The sequence below is a fragment of the Halichoeres trimaculatus genome, unplaced genomic scaffold (genome assembly GCF_033239565.1).
Source record: "Halichoeres trimaculatus isolate MK-OKI-2021-1 unplaced genomic scaffold, fHalTri1.1 fHalTri1_scaffold_18, whole genome shotgun sequence".
Taxonomy (NCBI): domain Eukaryota; kingdom Metazoa; phylum Chordata; class Actinopteri; order Labriformes; family Labridae; genus Halichoeres; species Halichoeres trimaculatus.
In genome coordinates, this window is record NW_027437196.1 from 165,001 (window position 1) to 177,827 (window position 12,827).

Below are 12,827 nucleotides of genomic sequence, written 5' to 3' on the forward strand. Positions count from 1 at the left end.
AGGTGGTCTCCTCTCTGGGTTTAGGGAGGGAGCGTCTCTGTTTCACCTCCTGTCCTGCTCCTGTCCTGCTCCTGTCCTGCTCCTCTCTCCATTCTTTACGTTGTGGGAACAGAAAGCCTCGTGTGCACGTTGGAGCTGCAGCTGGGTGTAAAATGTTAATGAAGGAGCAGGAACAGGAGGAGCTGAAACAAACACTGCTCTAAATTAAAACACTAATAAATTCCTCCTGATTGAAATTCAGCCGCTGCTCTCCTCCTCCTCCTCCTCACTTTGCGCCTCCCTCTGTCTCTCCCACAGTGGCTACGAGTTTGACTACGAGTACTACAGGGATGATTTCTACAGCAGGTACGTGCCCTCAGGTTGGTGTCAGGGCCCACAGAGCCTCTGCTGTCTGTTGGTTCCTGGTCTCTTACAGGAACCATAGACAGCAGGAACCAGCTGGTCCAGGTTCTCCTTGGATCCAGACTCCATGAAGAGTCTGTGTTATTCACAGAGTTAACCCTCTCATTAATTTCATTAACCTTTCATCTTTTTTACCTTTGATTTATTTTAGTTAGCTGTATCGTTTATTACATTAACCTTTGACTAAACCAGGATCCTGTTTATAAATAAACTGCTCCGTACAGATCTACAAGCTGAACCTTCACACACAGACAAAACAAAAATCTCCTCCTCTAAATTCTTCATGTGGACTCTTCTCCGAGCCCTGAATGCTAAGCTAAGCTAACTGATCACTGTGCCATCTGGGTTTGGGGGACAGGAAGTCCTGTCAGTCTGAGCTAACAGCTAACAGGTCGTCTGAGTGTTGGTTGGATGTAGAAACACACACACACACACCCCACCCCCACCCCCACCCCCCCCATGGTGGACTGTGACATCACTCCGTCTTCTCTCTTCAGGCTCTTCGATTACCACGGCAGAGTGGCCCCGCCCCCCAGAGCCGTCATCCCCGTCAAACGCTCCAGGGTGCTCGCCCCCTCCTCACGCCGCGGGAAGACCTCCTTCCCCATCAAGACCTCCTCCTCCTCCTCCTCTTCATCCTCCAGACCTCCCACCTCCTCCTCCTCCAGTTTGAAACGTACGTACAGCTCAGAGCTCCTCCTCTTCCTCCTAGCTCCTCCTCTGTCTCAGAGCTCCTCCTCTTCCTCCTAGCTCCTCCTCTTCCTCCTAGCTCTTCCTCTGTCATCAGACCAGGATCAGGATCCTGCTGAGACCAGAGACCATTCATCAAATGACCATTAAAGACCAGCTCCACGGCTCCCAACAGATCCTCTCTGGTCCATGGATCTAGACCGTGGATCTGGACCCTGGTCTGTCAGTAAACAGAGGAGGTGACAGGGTCAGCAGAGGCCGCTCCTGAGTCCTGAGTCCTGAGTCCACTTTAATCCCATAAATCAGAGTCCAGAGATCCAGGCTCTCCTCAGGGTCACAGGTTCCCCATCAGGTCCCAAAATTAGATCCAGTACCCATGCCTGGACCTGGACCTGGACCTGGACCTAGACCTCAGTGCTTACAAAAATACAACACAGAGATCCCGTCTGTCCCTGTAACCAGGCTAATGCTGCAGAGATCAGTGTGTGTGTGTGTGTGTGTGTGTGTGTGTGTGTGTGTGTGTGTGTGTGTGTGTGTGTGTGTGTGTGTGTGTGTGTGTGTGTGTGTGTGTGTGTGTGTGACACTGAGGTAGACACCTTTCCTTGTCTTTGTTTCTGTCTGCGTATCGCTGAGGTCAAAGTTCAAACTTCTCAGACTGCTCTGTTTCCTGTTTCCTGCCGTGTGGTGAAGGATCCGTGTGGTGAAGGATCCGTGTGGTGAAGGATCCGTGTGGTGAAGGATCCGTGTGCTCAGCATCATGTCAGAGCTCCTCACACTAACTCAGCTGAATTCAGACGTCTGTGAGGATCTGCTCCACGCTGTAACCTGAGGAGTCACGCCTGCTGATGGATGTTTGATGGATGTTTGATGCATGTTTGATGCGTGTTGGTATGAGCACAGACGTGTGTCAGGCCGTGCATTGAGCAGTGAACACACGTCAAAGGAGCTGAAAGAGGCTGCTCCTGGCTGCTCCTGGCTGCTCCTGGCCGGGGATGTTGGTATTCCTCTCATGTCTCGTGCCTCTTTACTCTCCGTCTGCAGCCGCGCAGGAAGTGGTGGGTTTGTTTATCCGTCTCTTTCCAGCAGCTGACAGAATCTGAAAGGTGTCAGAGAGGATTTTCTGTTTTCTCCTCCACTTGTTTTTCTCCCCCTCCGCTCCACGGCTGACACATTTCAGCTGCCGAGGGTTTGGGGAGGAGATTATCTCGTTACTTTATGGACATAATTCTCTAATCTGCTCAGTTCAAGCTGCTCAGACGTCGACCGTTCAGCAGCCGAGAGACGGCCGGATGAATTCACGCTGACGTCCTTCAGAGGACGGTTTGCTCTTCACTCCGTCTCATTTGCATACGTAGGCTTTAGACTCAAACTTTGACATGATGCTGCTACACCACATTTAGCTGAGGAGGAGGAGGAGGAGGAGGAGGAGGAGGAGGAGGAGGAGGAGGATTGGTGAGGCAGTAAACAGAAACAGAGTTTTCCATGTTTTCTATCGTGTCCAGAGTTTTTTCAGACGGAGCCCAAGCCGCTGCGCAGAGCTCTGTGACTCAGAGAGATGATGCAGCTCCCAAACTAAGAGTTACCAGACCACAGCGTGCAGGCTGTGACACTCTGAGAGCAGCAGCTTCATTAAAACTGATCTGACAGAAAAACAAACTGAGTGTCTATAAACCAACGTTTCTCTGTCTCTGTGCCTCAGCAGTGAAGAGCGACCAGCTCCAGACCATCAAACGGGAACTGACCCACATCAAGATGAAGATCGACTCCCTGCTGGGACGCCTGGAGAAGATCGAGAAGCAGCAGAGAGCCGACTGTGGTAAGGAGGAGGAGGAGAGGAGGAGAGGAGGAGAGGAGGAGAGGAGAGGAGAGGAGGAGAGGAGGAGATGAGGAGGAGAGGAGAGGAGAGGAGGAGAGGAGAGGAGAGGAGAGGAGAGGAGAGGAGAGGAGAGGAGGAGGAGGAGAGGAGGAGAGGAGGAGAGGAGAGGAGAGGAGAGGAGGAGAGGAGGAGATGAGGAGGAGAGGAGAGGAGAGGAGGAGAGGAGAGGAGAGGAGAGGAGAGGAGAGGAGAGGAGAGGAGGAGGAGGAGAGGAGGAGAGGAGGAGAGGAGAGGAGAGGAGAGGAGAGGAGAGGAGAGGAGAGGAGAGGAGAGGAGAGGAGGTGTAGCAATAGGAGCAGCAGACCTCCCTGTCAGGGAGCAGTCAGAGGAGGAGGCCCGGGCTGCAGAGCGCTCAGAGTTTAGCTCCGTCTGAGGGTCAGGAGGACCTCCTCCCTCAGGTTAAGGAGCAATCCTGCTGATGTCTTTATGTCTCCACCCTCTCCATCAGCTGATCGCGCCTCCTTTCCTCCAGAGGGGGAGGAGACTGAAGGAGCTTCAAACTTAATCTGTGATCGTTTCAGAAACAGCAGCTGAGGAGAGTCAATAACCCAGAGACAGAAGAGTTCATGGTTTGAGGAAACAGTTCAACCTGACAAGAAACATTTGGTTTGGGTTAGCGTTAGCGTTAGCTGAGTCTGTCTCTTTAGGAAACGATCAAGTTTAACTGAAAAGCAGAAAAACCTCCAGCAGCAGCTCTCAGTGTCCGTGCAGCAGCTCAGTGTCTGTGCAGCAGCTCAGTGTCAGTGCAGCAGCTCTCAGTGTCTGTGCAGCAGCTCAGTGTATGTGCAGCAGCTCAGTGTCTGTGCAGCAGCTCTCAGTGTCTGTGCAGCAGCTCTCAGTGTCTGTGCAGCAGCTCAGTGTCTGTGCAGCAGCTCTCAGTGTCTGTGCAGCAGCTCAGTGTCAGTGCAGCAGCTCCCTGATTGCTCCTCTTCTCTCCTCAGAGGCTCAGAGGAAGTACGAGGAGAACTGCGACTCGCTGCAGGAGGAGTCGGTGTCAGAGGCGGCGGAGAACTCTGGGGAGGAGGCGGGGGAGGGGGCGCTGGACGTGGAGGCGGGGGAGATGACCGATGGAGGCGAGGACGACTACGACGATGAAGGCAGCCACCATCTGGTAAGAGACAGGTCTGACAGCGCTGACAGGGAGGCAGAGAGCAAAGCACTCTGGGAGATCTCAAACAGACAGCCAGCAGAGTTATTCACACAGACCCAGAGCTCCACGTCTGTGGAGATCGACCTGCTGTGACCTTAGACGTGATGAAACCAACCAATCAGCTGGCTGGAAAGGGTCATGTGATGCTGAGTGTTAACTTCCTCTTTTCTCTTGCAGATAGAAAACCACGTGTCAGACATCGACAACTGAGACAAGGTGAGACACCTCTGTCCACACAGGGGTTTGGATCCTGGGGGTCAGTCCTGGTTCAGAGCCCTGCATCAGGTCTTCATTAAGAACCAGAACCACTGAGCTGGGTCTGAGCTCTTCACACACCTGTTAGCCGTCTCCTGAGCGCAGAGACATTTCTTAAGAAGTGTCTGGGGCCATTCAAACGGACCAGCGTTAAAACCCGGTCCTGATCCCTGTCAGATCCACAAACAGCACCAGGTTTGATCCGTTTCTTCTCTGTCCCTGCAGGAGGAGGCAGCAGACGCTCACCGTGTGGATTATGGTTCATCATCACCTTCAGGGGGCGAAGGGGGTCTCTGGAGGACTCAGACTCTCATCCTGGACCGTCAGTTCTGTTCAAGAGACGCTCCGTCACATGGAGACGCCCCGGCTGTGCAGCTCCAAGGAAAACCTGCTCTGACCCATCGAACTGCCGTCTGCCCCTCCCTCCGTTTCTGTTCCTGTTTTTATCTCCATGAGAGAATCAGACCAGATCCTCCAGATCCTCCAGATCCTCCAGATCCCCCCCCCCCAGAAACTCCCTGATGTGAGGAAAACCTTTGTTCTGGACCATGAACTGAACCATGAACTGAACCTTGAACTGAACTATGAACCATGAACTGAACCATGAACCATGAACCATGAACTGAACCATGAACCATGAACTGAACCATGATCTGAACCATGGACTGAACCATGAACTGAACATGAACTGAACCTTGAACTGAACTATGAACCATGAACTGAACCATGAACCATGAACTGAACCATGAACCATGAACCATGAACCGAACCTTGAATTGAACCTTGAACTGAACCTTGAACTGAACCATGAACTGAACCATGAACTGAACCTTGAACTGAACCTTGAACTGAACCTTGAACTGAACCATGAACTGAACCATGAACTGAACCTTGAACTGAACCTTGAACTGAACCTTGAACTGAACCATGAACTGAACATGAACTGAACCATGAACTGAACCTTGAACTGAAACTTGAACTGAACCATGAACTGAACATGAACTGAACCATGAACTGAACCTTGAACTGAACCATGAACTGAACCTTGAACTGAACCATGAACTGAACCATGAACTGAACATGAACTGAACCATGAACTGAATGATGTAGAAAGAGTCTGATGTGTTTAGTGCTGTTTGTAAAGCATCAGCGCTCAGAGCCTCAGCTCTGTGTGGGATGGAGGTGAAATGTTGGATTGAAGAACATCAGTTACTTTATATATATAATACACACACACGCGCGCACACACACACACACACACACACACACACACACACACACACACACACACACACACACACACACACACACACACACACACACACACACACACACACACACACATCCTGAGGGGCTGTTCCCTCAAACACCCCCCTCCTGCTGAGTCTGGAGCCAGCGCTGGCTCAGCCCGATAACTGAGTGCAGCGCTCCCTGCTCAGCCTGAACATCCCAGCATGCATTGCTGCTCAATCATCTTAAAGAGAAGACCACATCAGTTTTACAGGAAGGACAAGGTCTTAAAGGTGCAGTACCAAAACCAAACCATCTAGAGTCCTCTGACCCAGAGACTGATCCACAGACTGACCACAGACTGACCCACAGACTGACCCACAGACTGACCCACAGACTGATCCACAGACAGACCCACGGACTGACCACAGACTGATCCACAGACTGATCCACAGACTGATCCACAGACTGACCCACAGACTGATCCACAGACTGACAGGCTGATCCACAGACTGATCCACAGACTGATCCACAGACTGATCCACAGACTGACAGACTGATCCACAGACTGATCCACAGACTGATCCACAGACTGACCCACAGACTGATCCACAGACTGACAGACTGATCCACAGACTGATCCACAGACTGATCCACAGACTGACCCACAGACTGATCCACAGACTGACAGACTGACCCACAGACTGACCCACAGACTGATCCACAGACTGATCCACAGACTGACCCACAGACTGATCCACAGACTGATCCACAGACTGATCCACAGACTGACCCACAGACTGATCCACAGACTGACCCACAGACTGACCCGCAGACTGATCCACAGACTGACAGACTGATCCACAGACTGATCCACAGACTGATCCACAGACTGACCCACAGACTGACAGACTGATCCACAGACTGACAGACTGATCCACAAACTGATCCACAGACTGATCCACAGACTGATCCACAGACTGACAGACTGACCCACAGACTGATCCACAGACTGATCCACAGACTGATCCACAGACTGATCCACAGACTGACAGACTGACCCACAGACTGATCCACAGACTGACCCACAGACTGATCCACAGACTGACCCACAGACTGACCCACAGACTGATCCACAGACTGATCCACAGACTGACCCACAGACTGACCCACAGACTGACCCACAGACTGATCCACAGACTGATCCACAGACTGACCCACAGACTGACAGACTGATCCACAGACTGACAGACTGATCCACAAACTGATCCACAGACTGATCCACAGACTGATCCACAGACTGACAGACTGACCCACAGACTGATCCACAGACTGACCCACAGACTGATCCACAGACTGACCCACAGACTGACCCACAGACTGATCCACAGACTGATCCACAGACTGATCCACAGACTGACCCACAGACTGATCCACAGACTGACCCACAGACTGACCCACAGACTGATCCACAGACTGATCCACAGACTGACCCACAGACTGATCCACAGACTGATCCACAGACTGATCCACAGACTGATCCACAGACTGACAGACTGACCCACAGACTGATCCACAGACTGACCCACAGACTGATCCACAGACTGATCCACAGACTGACCCACAGACTGATCCACAGACTGACCACAGACTGACCCACAGACTGATCCACAGACTGACCCACAGACTGATCCACAGACTGATCCACAGACTGATCTTTGATGTGTTCACGCCCTGAACACGAGAGTGAACTGATGCTGGACCCTGGATCAGGTTTCAGTTCAGAGACTGGGTCCAGCCAGGAGCCGTTTGTTAGTTTTTATCGGAGCAGACAGTCGTTGGTTTCTTCTCACAGGTTTGACACTGACACTGACCAGGTATAAACATGGAGGAATAAATTTCATGTCCGGTCCCTGAGGCGTAAAAATGCAGCAGCAGCAGCAGCAGCAGCAGCAGCAGCAGCAGCAGCAGCAGCAGCAGCAGCAGCAGCAGCAGCAGCAGCAGCAGCAGCAGCAGCAGCAGCAGCAGCAGCAGCAGCAGCAGCAGAAACCTCTCCTCCACTCCTCCTCTGCTTGTTTTGGTGAAGGATCTTTCTCAGAGTTCAGGGTTTCATCGGTTCATTTAGGAACAGCACAAACATCCGTCCCGTTTCTTCTCCTCTCCTAATGAGCGTGTCAAGAGGAACGGCGGACAGAGAGGCAGCGCTGTAGGGTTGTTTTGGGGGAAATGACCTTTTTAAACACTGATTCATGACGGGCCCTGGCTCTGCTGCCGGAGAAAACCCATTAGAGAAACCGTGGTGCAGCTCCTCCACAGTCGGCGTCTGTTGAATGATGATAGCGTGTGATATCTAGCACTATTTTTCTACCCTGACACAGCTACAGGAAGTGGCTCTGCTCCGTGTCTCTTTCGTTCCTGGTGGTAATGAGCCGTTTGGTGATGTGTCCGATCCTTCGCAGAAACGTGTGAAACTTCTCATCCACATGCTTTGGTCTGTTGTAATGAACGAGTCCCCTCACACACCGGCTTCAGTTTGCTCTGTGGATACCAGCAGCTGCTCCAAACACCGTGCACCGAGGAGGGCCCCAGGTCCAGGTCCAGGTCCAGGTCCAGACTGAGCTGGACTCTGACCGCGTGCTGGCTGGTTACAGGTTGAACTGAGGCCGCGTCGAGGTGTGACTCTGACCGCTGTGAATAGAAATGTACATTTTTTGTAAAGATATTTTTATCACGGGCATGTTTCCTGTCAGTTTGTATTTTCTGTTCCTGTAAAGGTATAAACTCTGCTGTGAGCTTAGACAGTCACCGTCTGTAGATACGTTTGTGTTCCAGTAACATGTTTGTGTCATATTTAAATGTTTAACACTTTATTTTACAAATAAATCTGAACAAAGGACAAAGAAACCTCCGCTCTGTGTCTTCAGCTTCACATGCAGACCATTTGAAGGTGGGGGCAAAAACCGAATGCATCATTAAACCAACATCCATCACTGTGCATCCTCATCCCCCCTACAGCTGGACCCAGATCTGCAGTCAGACCGAGATCTGAAACTGGAACTAGATCTGCAGCTGGACCCAGATCTGCAGCAGGACCCAGATCTGCAGTCGAACCCAGATCTGCAGCTGGACCCAGATCTGCAGCTGGACCCAGATCTACAGCTGGTTCAGATCTACAGCTGGACCCAGATCTGCAGCTTGACCCAGATCTGCAGCTGGACCCAGATCTGCAGCTGGACCCAGATCTACAGCTGGTTCAGATCTACAGCTGGTTCAGATCTACAGCTGGACCCAGATCTACAGCTGATTCAGATCTACAGCTGGACCCAGATCTACAGCTGGATCAGATCTGCAGCTGGACCCAGATCTACAGCTGGATCAGATCTGCAGCTGGACCTAGATCTGAAACTAGACCCAGATCTGAAACTGGACCCAGATCTGCAGCTGGACCCAGATCTGCAGCTGGACCCAGATCTGAAACTGGACCCAGATCTACAGCTAGACCCAGATCTGCAGCTGGACCCAGATCTGCAGCTGGATCCAGATCTACAGCTGGTTCAGATCTACAGCTGGACCCAGATCTACAGCTGGTTCAGATCTGCAGCTGGAACCAGATCTGCAGCTGGATCAGATCTGCAGCTGGATCAGATCTGCAGCTGGACCCAGATCTGCAGCTGGACCCAGATCTGCAGCTGGACCCAGATCTGCAGCTGGATCAGATCTGCAGCTGGACCCAGATCTGCAGCTGGATCAGATCTGCAGCTGGACCCAGATCTGCAGCTGGACCCAGATCTGCAGCTGGACCCAGATCTGCAGCTGGATCAGATCTGCAGCTGGACCCAGATCTGCAGCTGGACCCAGATCTGCAGCTGGACCCAGATCTGCAGCTGGATCAGATCTGCAGCTGGACCCAGATCTGCAGCTGGACCCAGAGCAGCGAGCAGCGTGAAGCCAGCCTGTCGTCCTGTGTTTGACTAAGGGAGCCCGTCCTGCCGTCAGCTGTCAGCTGATACCTCTGGGTTTTTATTGGACCTGACTCAGACAGTCAGTCCACCTGTGGCAGCTCCTCTGACGCTGAGCAAGGAGCTGATGAGGACACGCCGTAGCAGTCTGACGTGGACTGGGGTCTTTGACGGCGTATCGTAGTGTGAATGGTCTGGGGGGTCGACCTCTACAGCAGTCAGACTGAAACAGAGTTTAAGGTTCCTCTGTGACCTTCTTCTGACCCCTGCTGAGGTCTGAGTCACTGAGGAGTGTTCACAACGTGGTGAAGCTCAGAGAGATGAGTCAGTCTGACAGTCACCACAGCAGGAACAAACCCATCCTCCTCCACAGCTCCTCCTCCACAGCTCCTCCTCAGCTCCTCCTCCACAGCTCCTCCTCCACAGCTCCTCCACAGCTCCTCCTCCACAGCTCCTCCTCCACAGCTCCTCCACAGCTCCTCCACGCCTCCTCCACAGCTCCTCCACAGCTCCTCCACGCCTCCTCCACAGCTCCTCCACGCCTCCTCCACAGCTCCTCCACAGCTCCTCCACAGCTCCTCCACGCCTCCTCCACAGCTCCTCCACGCCTCCTCCACAGCTCCTCCACAGCTCCTCCACGCCTCCTCCACAGCTCCTCCTCCACAGCTCCTCCTCCACAGCTCCTCCACAGCGCCTCCTCCACAGCTCCCACACAGCTCCTCCACAGCTCCTCCACGCCTCCTCCACAGCTCCTCCACGCCTCCTCCACAGCTCCTCCTCCACAGCTCCTCCACAGCTCCTCCACAGCTCCTCCACGCCTCCTCCACAGCTCCTCCACAGCTCCTCCACGCCTCCTCCACAGCTCCTCCACAGCTCCTCCACAGCTCCTCCACAGCTCCTCCTCCACAGCTCCTCCTCCACAGCTCCCACACAGCTCCTCCTCCACAGCTCCTCCACAGCTCCTCCACGCCTCCTCCACAGCTCCTCCACAGCTCCTCCACAGCTCCTCCACGCCTCCTCCACAGCTCCTCCACGCCTCCTCCACAGCTCCTCCACAGCTCCTCCACAGCTCCTCCATGCCTCCTGCACGCCTCCTCCACAGCTCCCCCTTCACAGCTCCTCCACAGCTCCTCCTCCACAGCTCCTCCACAGCTCCTCCTCCACAGCTCCTCCACAGCTCCTCCTCCACAGCTCCTCCAGAGCACCTCCATGCCTCCTGCACGCCTCCTCCACAGCTCCCCCTTCACAGCTCCTCCACAGCTCCTCCTCCACAGCTCCTCCTCCACAGCTCCTCCACAGCTCCTCCACAGCTCCTCCAGAGCACCTCCAGAGCACCTCCATGCCTCCTGCACGCCTCCTCCACAGCTCCTCCTCCTGTAAACCTGCTCATGTTTCTGACTCTTCAATCCAGGGGAAGAAATCTGAGTCGCCCTTGAGCCTGAGCCGGATCGATCCTGATCGATCTGTGAGCTGAAATATCATTTTTGGTTGTGGCCTTTAAAAAGGATCAGCTCAGTAATGGTCCTGCTCAAGGACGCCTCAGCAGGACTTCTGGGACTTGAGCCTCCGCCCTGTGATGGAGCCGTCGTCTCCAGTCTCATTAACGTGTCCCTCGGTCTGACTAACAATCAGTCCAGCTCTCAGGCTGCAGCGGGGACCCAGGACCTGATTTAAAGTCTGATCACAGCCTGATCTCTCCTCGGGGTGAAGATGGAGGACAGACTGCTGAGCTGCTCACAGACGCTCCTCCACCCTCCACCCTCCACCCTCCACCCTCCACCCTCCACCCGTCGCTTTTTACTCATTTTCAAACAGGACCACGTCAAACCAGCAGCTGCTGCAGTCTGTCAGACTCTAACTGTCTGTCAGACTCTAACTGTCTGTCAGACTCTAACTGTCTGTCAGACTCTAACTGTCTGTCAGACTCTAACTGTCTGTCTGTCAGACTCTAACTGTCTGTCAGACTCTAACTGTCTGTCAGACTCTAACTGTCTGTCTGTCAGACTCTAACTGTCTGTCTGTCAGACTCTAACTGTCTGTCAGACTCTAACTGTCTGTCTGTCAGACTCTAACTGTCTGTCAGACTCTAACTGTCTGTCAGACTCTAACCGTCTGTCAGACTCTAACCGTCTGTCAGACTCTAACCGTCTGTCAGACTCTAACCGTCTGTCAGACTCTAACGACCCGTCTGTCAGACTCTAACTGTCTGTCAGACTCTAACACCCGTCTGTCAGACTCTAACTGTCTGTCAGACTCTAACCCGTCTGTCAGACTCTAACCCGTCTGTTAGACTCTAACTGTCTGTCAGACTCTAACTGTCTGTCAGACTCTAACTGTCTGTCAGACTCTAACTGTCTGTCAGACTCTAACGACCCGTCTGTCAGACTCTAACTGTCTGTCAGACTCTAACACCCGTCTGTCAGACTCTAACTGTCTGTCAGACTCTAACCCGTCTGTCAGACTCTAACCCGTCTGTTAGACTCTAACCCGTCTGTTAGACTCTAACTGTCTGTCAGACTCTAACTGTCTGTCAGACTCTAACTGTCTGTCAGACTCTAACACCCGTCTGTCAGACTCTAACTGTCTGTCAGACTCTAACCCGTCTGTTAGACTCTAACCCGTCTGTTAGACTCTAACTGTCTGTCAGACTCTAACTGTCTGTCAGACTCTAACTGTCTGTCAGACTCTAACCCGTCTGTCAGACTCTAACACCTGTCTGTCAGACTCTAACTGTCTGTCAGACTCTAACTGTCTGTCAGACTCTAACCCGTCTGTCAGACTCTAACCCGTCTGTCAGACTCTAACTGTCTGTCTGTCAGACTCTAACCCGTCTGTCAGACTCTAACCCGTCTGTCAGACTCTAACCCGTCTGTCAGACTCTAACTGTCTGTCAGACTCTAACCCGTCTGTCAGACTCTAACCCGTCTGTCAGACTCTAACTGTCTGTCAGACTCTAACCCGTCTGTCAGACTTTAACCCGCCTGTCAGACTCTAACTGTCTGTCAGACTCTAACTGTCTGTCTGTCAGACTGTAACTGTCTGTCTGTCAGACTCTGTCAGTCAGTTCCTGCTGTGGTGACTGTCAGACTGACTCTAACTGTCTGTCAGACTCTAACTGTCTGTCTGTCAGACTCTAACTGTCTGTCTGTCAGACTCTAACTGTCTGTCTGTCAGACTCTAACCCGTCTGTCAGACTCTAACCCGTCTGTCAGACTCTAACCGTCTGTCAGACTCAAACCCGTCTGTCAGACTCTAACTGTCTGTC

At 52.7% G+C, this 12,827-nt stretch overlaps 1 protein-coding gene across 6 annotated transcripts in view; it reads left to right on the top strand.

The window, feature by feature from the left end:
- Positions 1-4,983, top strand: part of ralyl (RALY RNA binding protein like) — a 61,880-nt gene extending 56,897 nt beyond the window's left edge. For 5 of the 6 annotated variants that reach the window (XM_074693785.1, XM_074693780.1, XM_074693783.1 and 2 more), the window contains 6 exons: positions 298-345; positions 900-1,078; positions 2,792-2,908; positions 3,910-4,079; positions 4,296-4,334; positions 4,599-4,983. In XM_074693785.1, coding sequence (XP_074549886.1) covers positions 298-345; positions 900-1,078; positions 2,792-2,908; positions 3,910-4,079; positions 4,296-4,328 — 547 coding nt within the window. In that variant the 3' untranslated portion in view covers positions 4,329-4,334; positions 4,599-4,983. The remainder of the gene's footprint in view (positions 1-297; positions 346-899; positions 1,079-2,791; positions 2,909-3,909; positions 4,080-4,295; positions 4,335-4,598) is intronic. The other variant, XM_074693782.1, reaches the window with a different exon arrangement.
- The last annotated feature ends 7,844 nt before the right edge of the window (positions 4,984-12,827 follow it).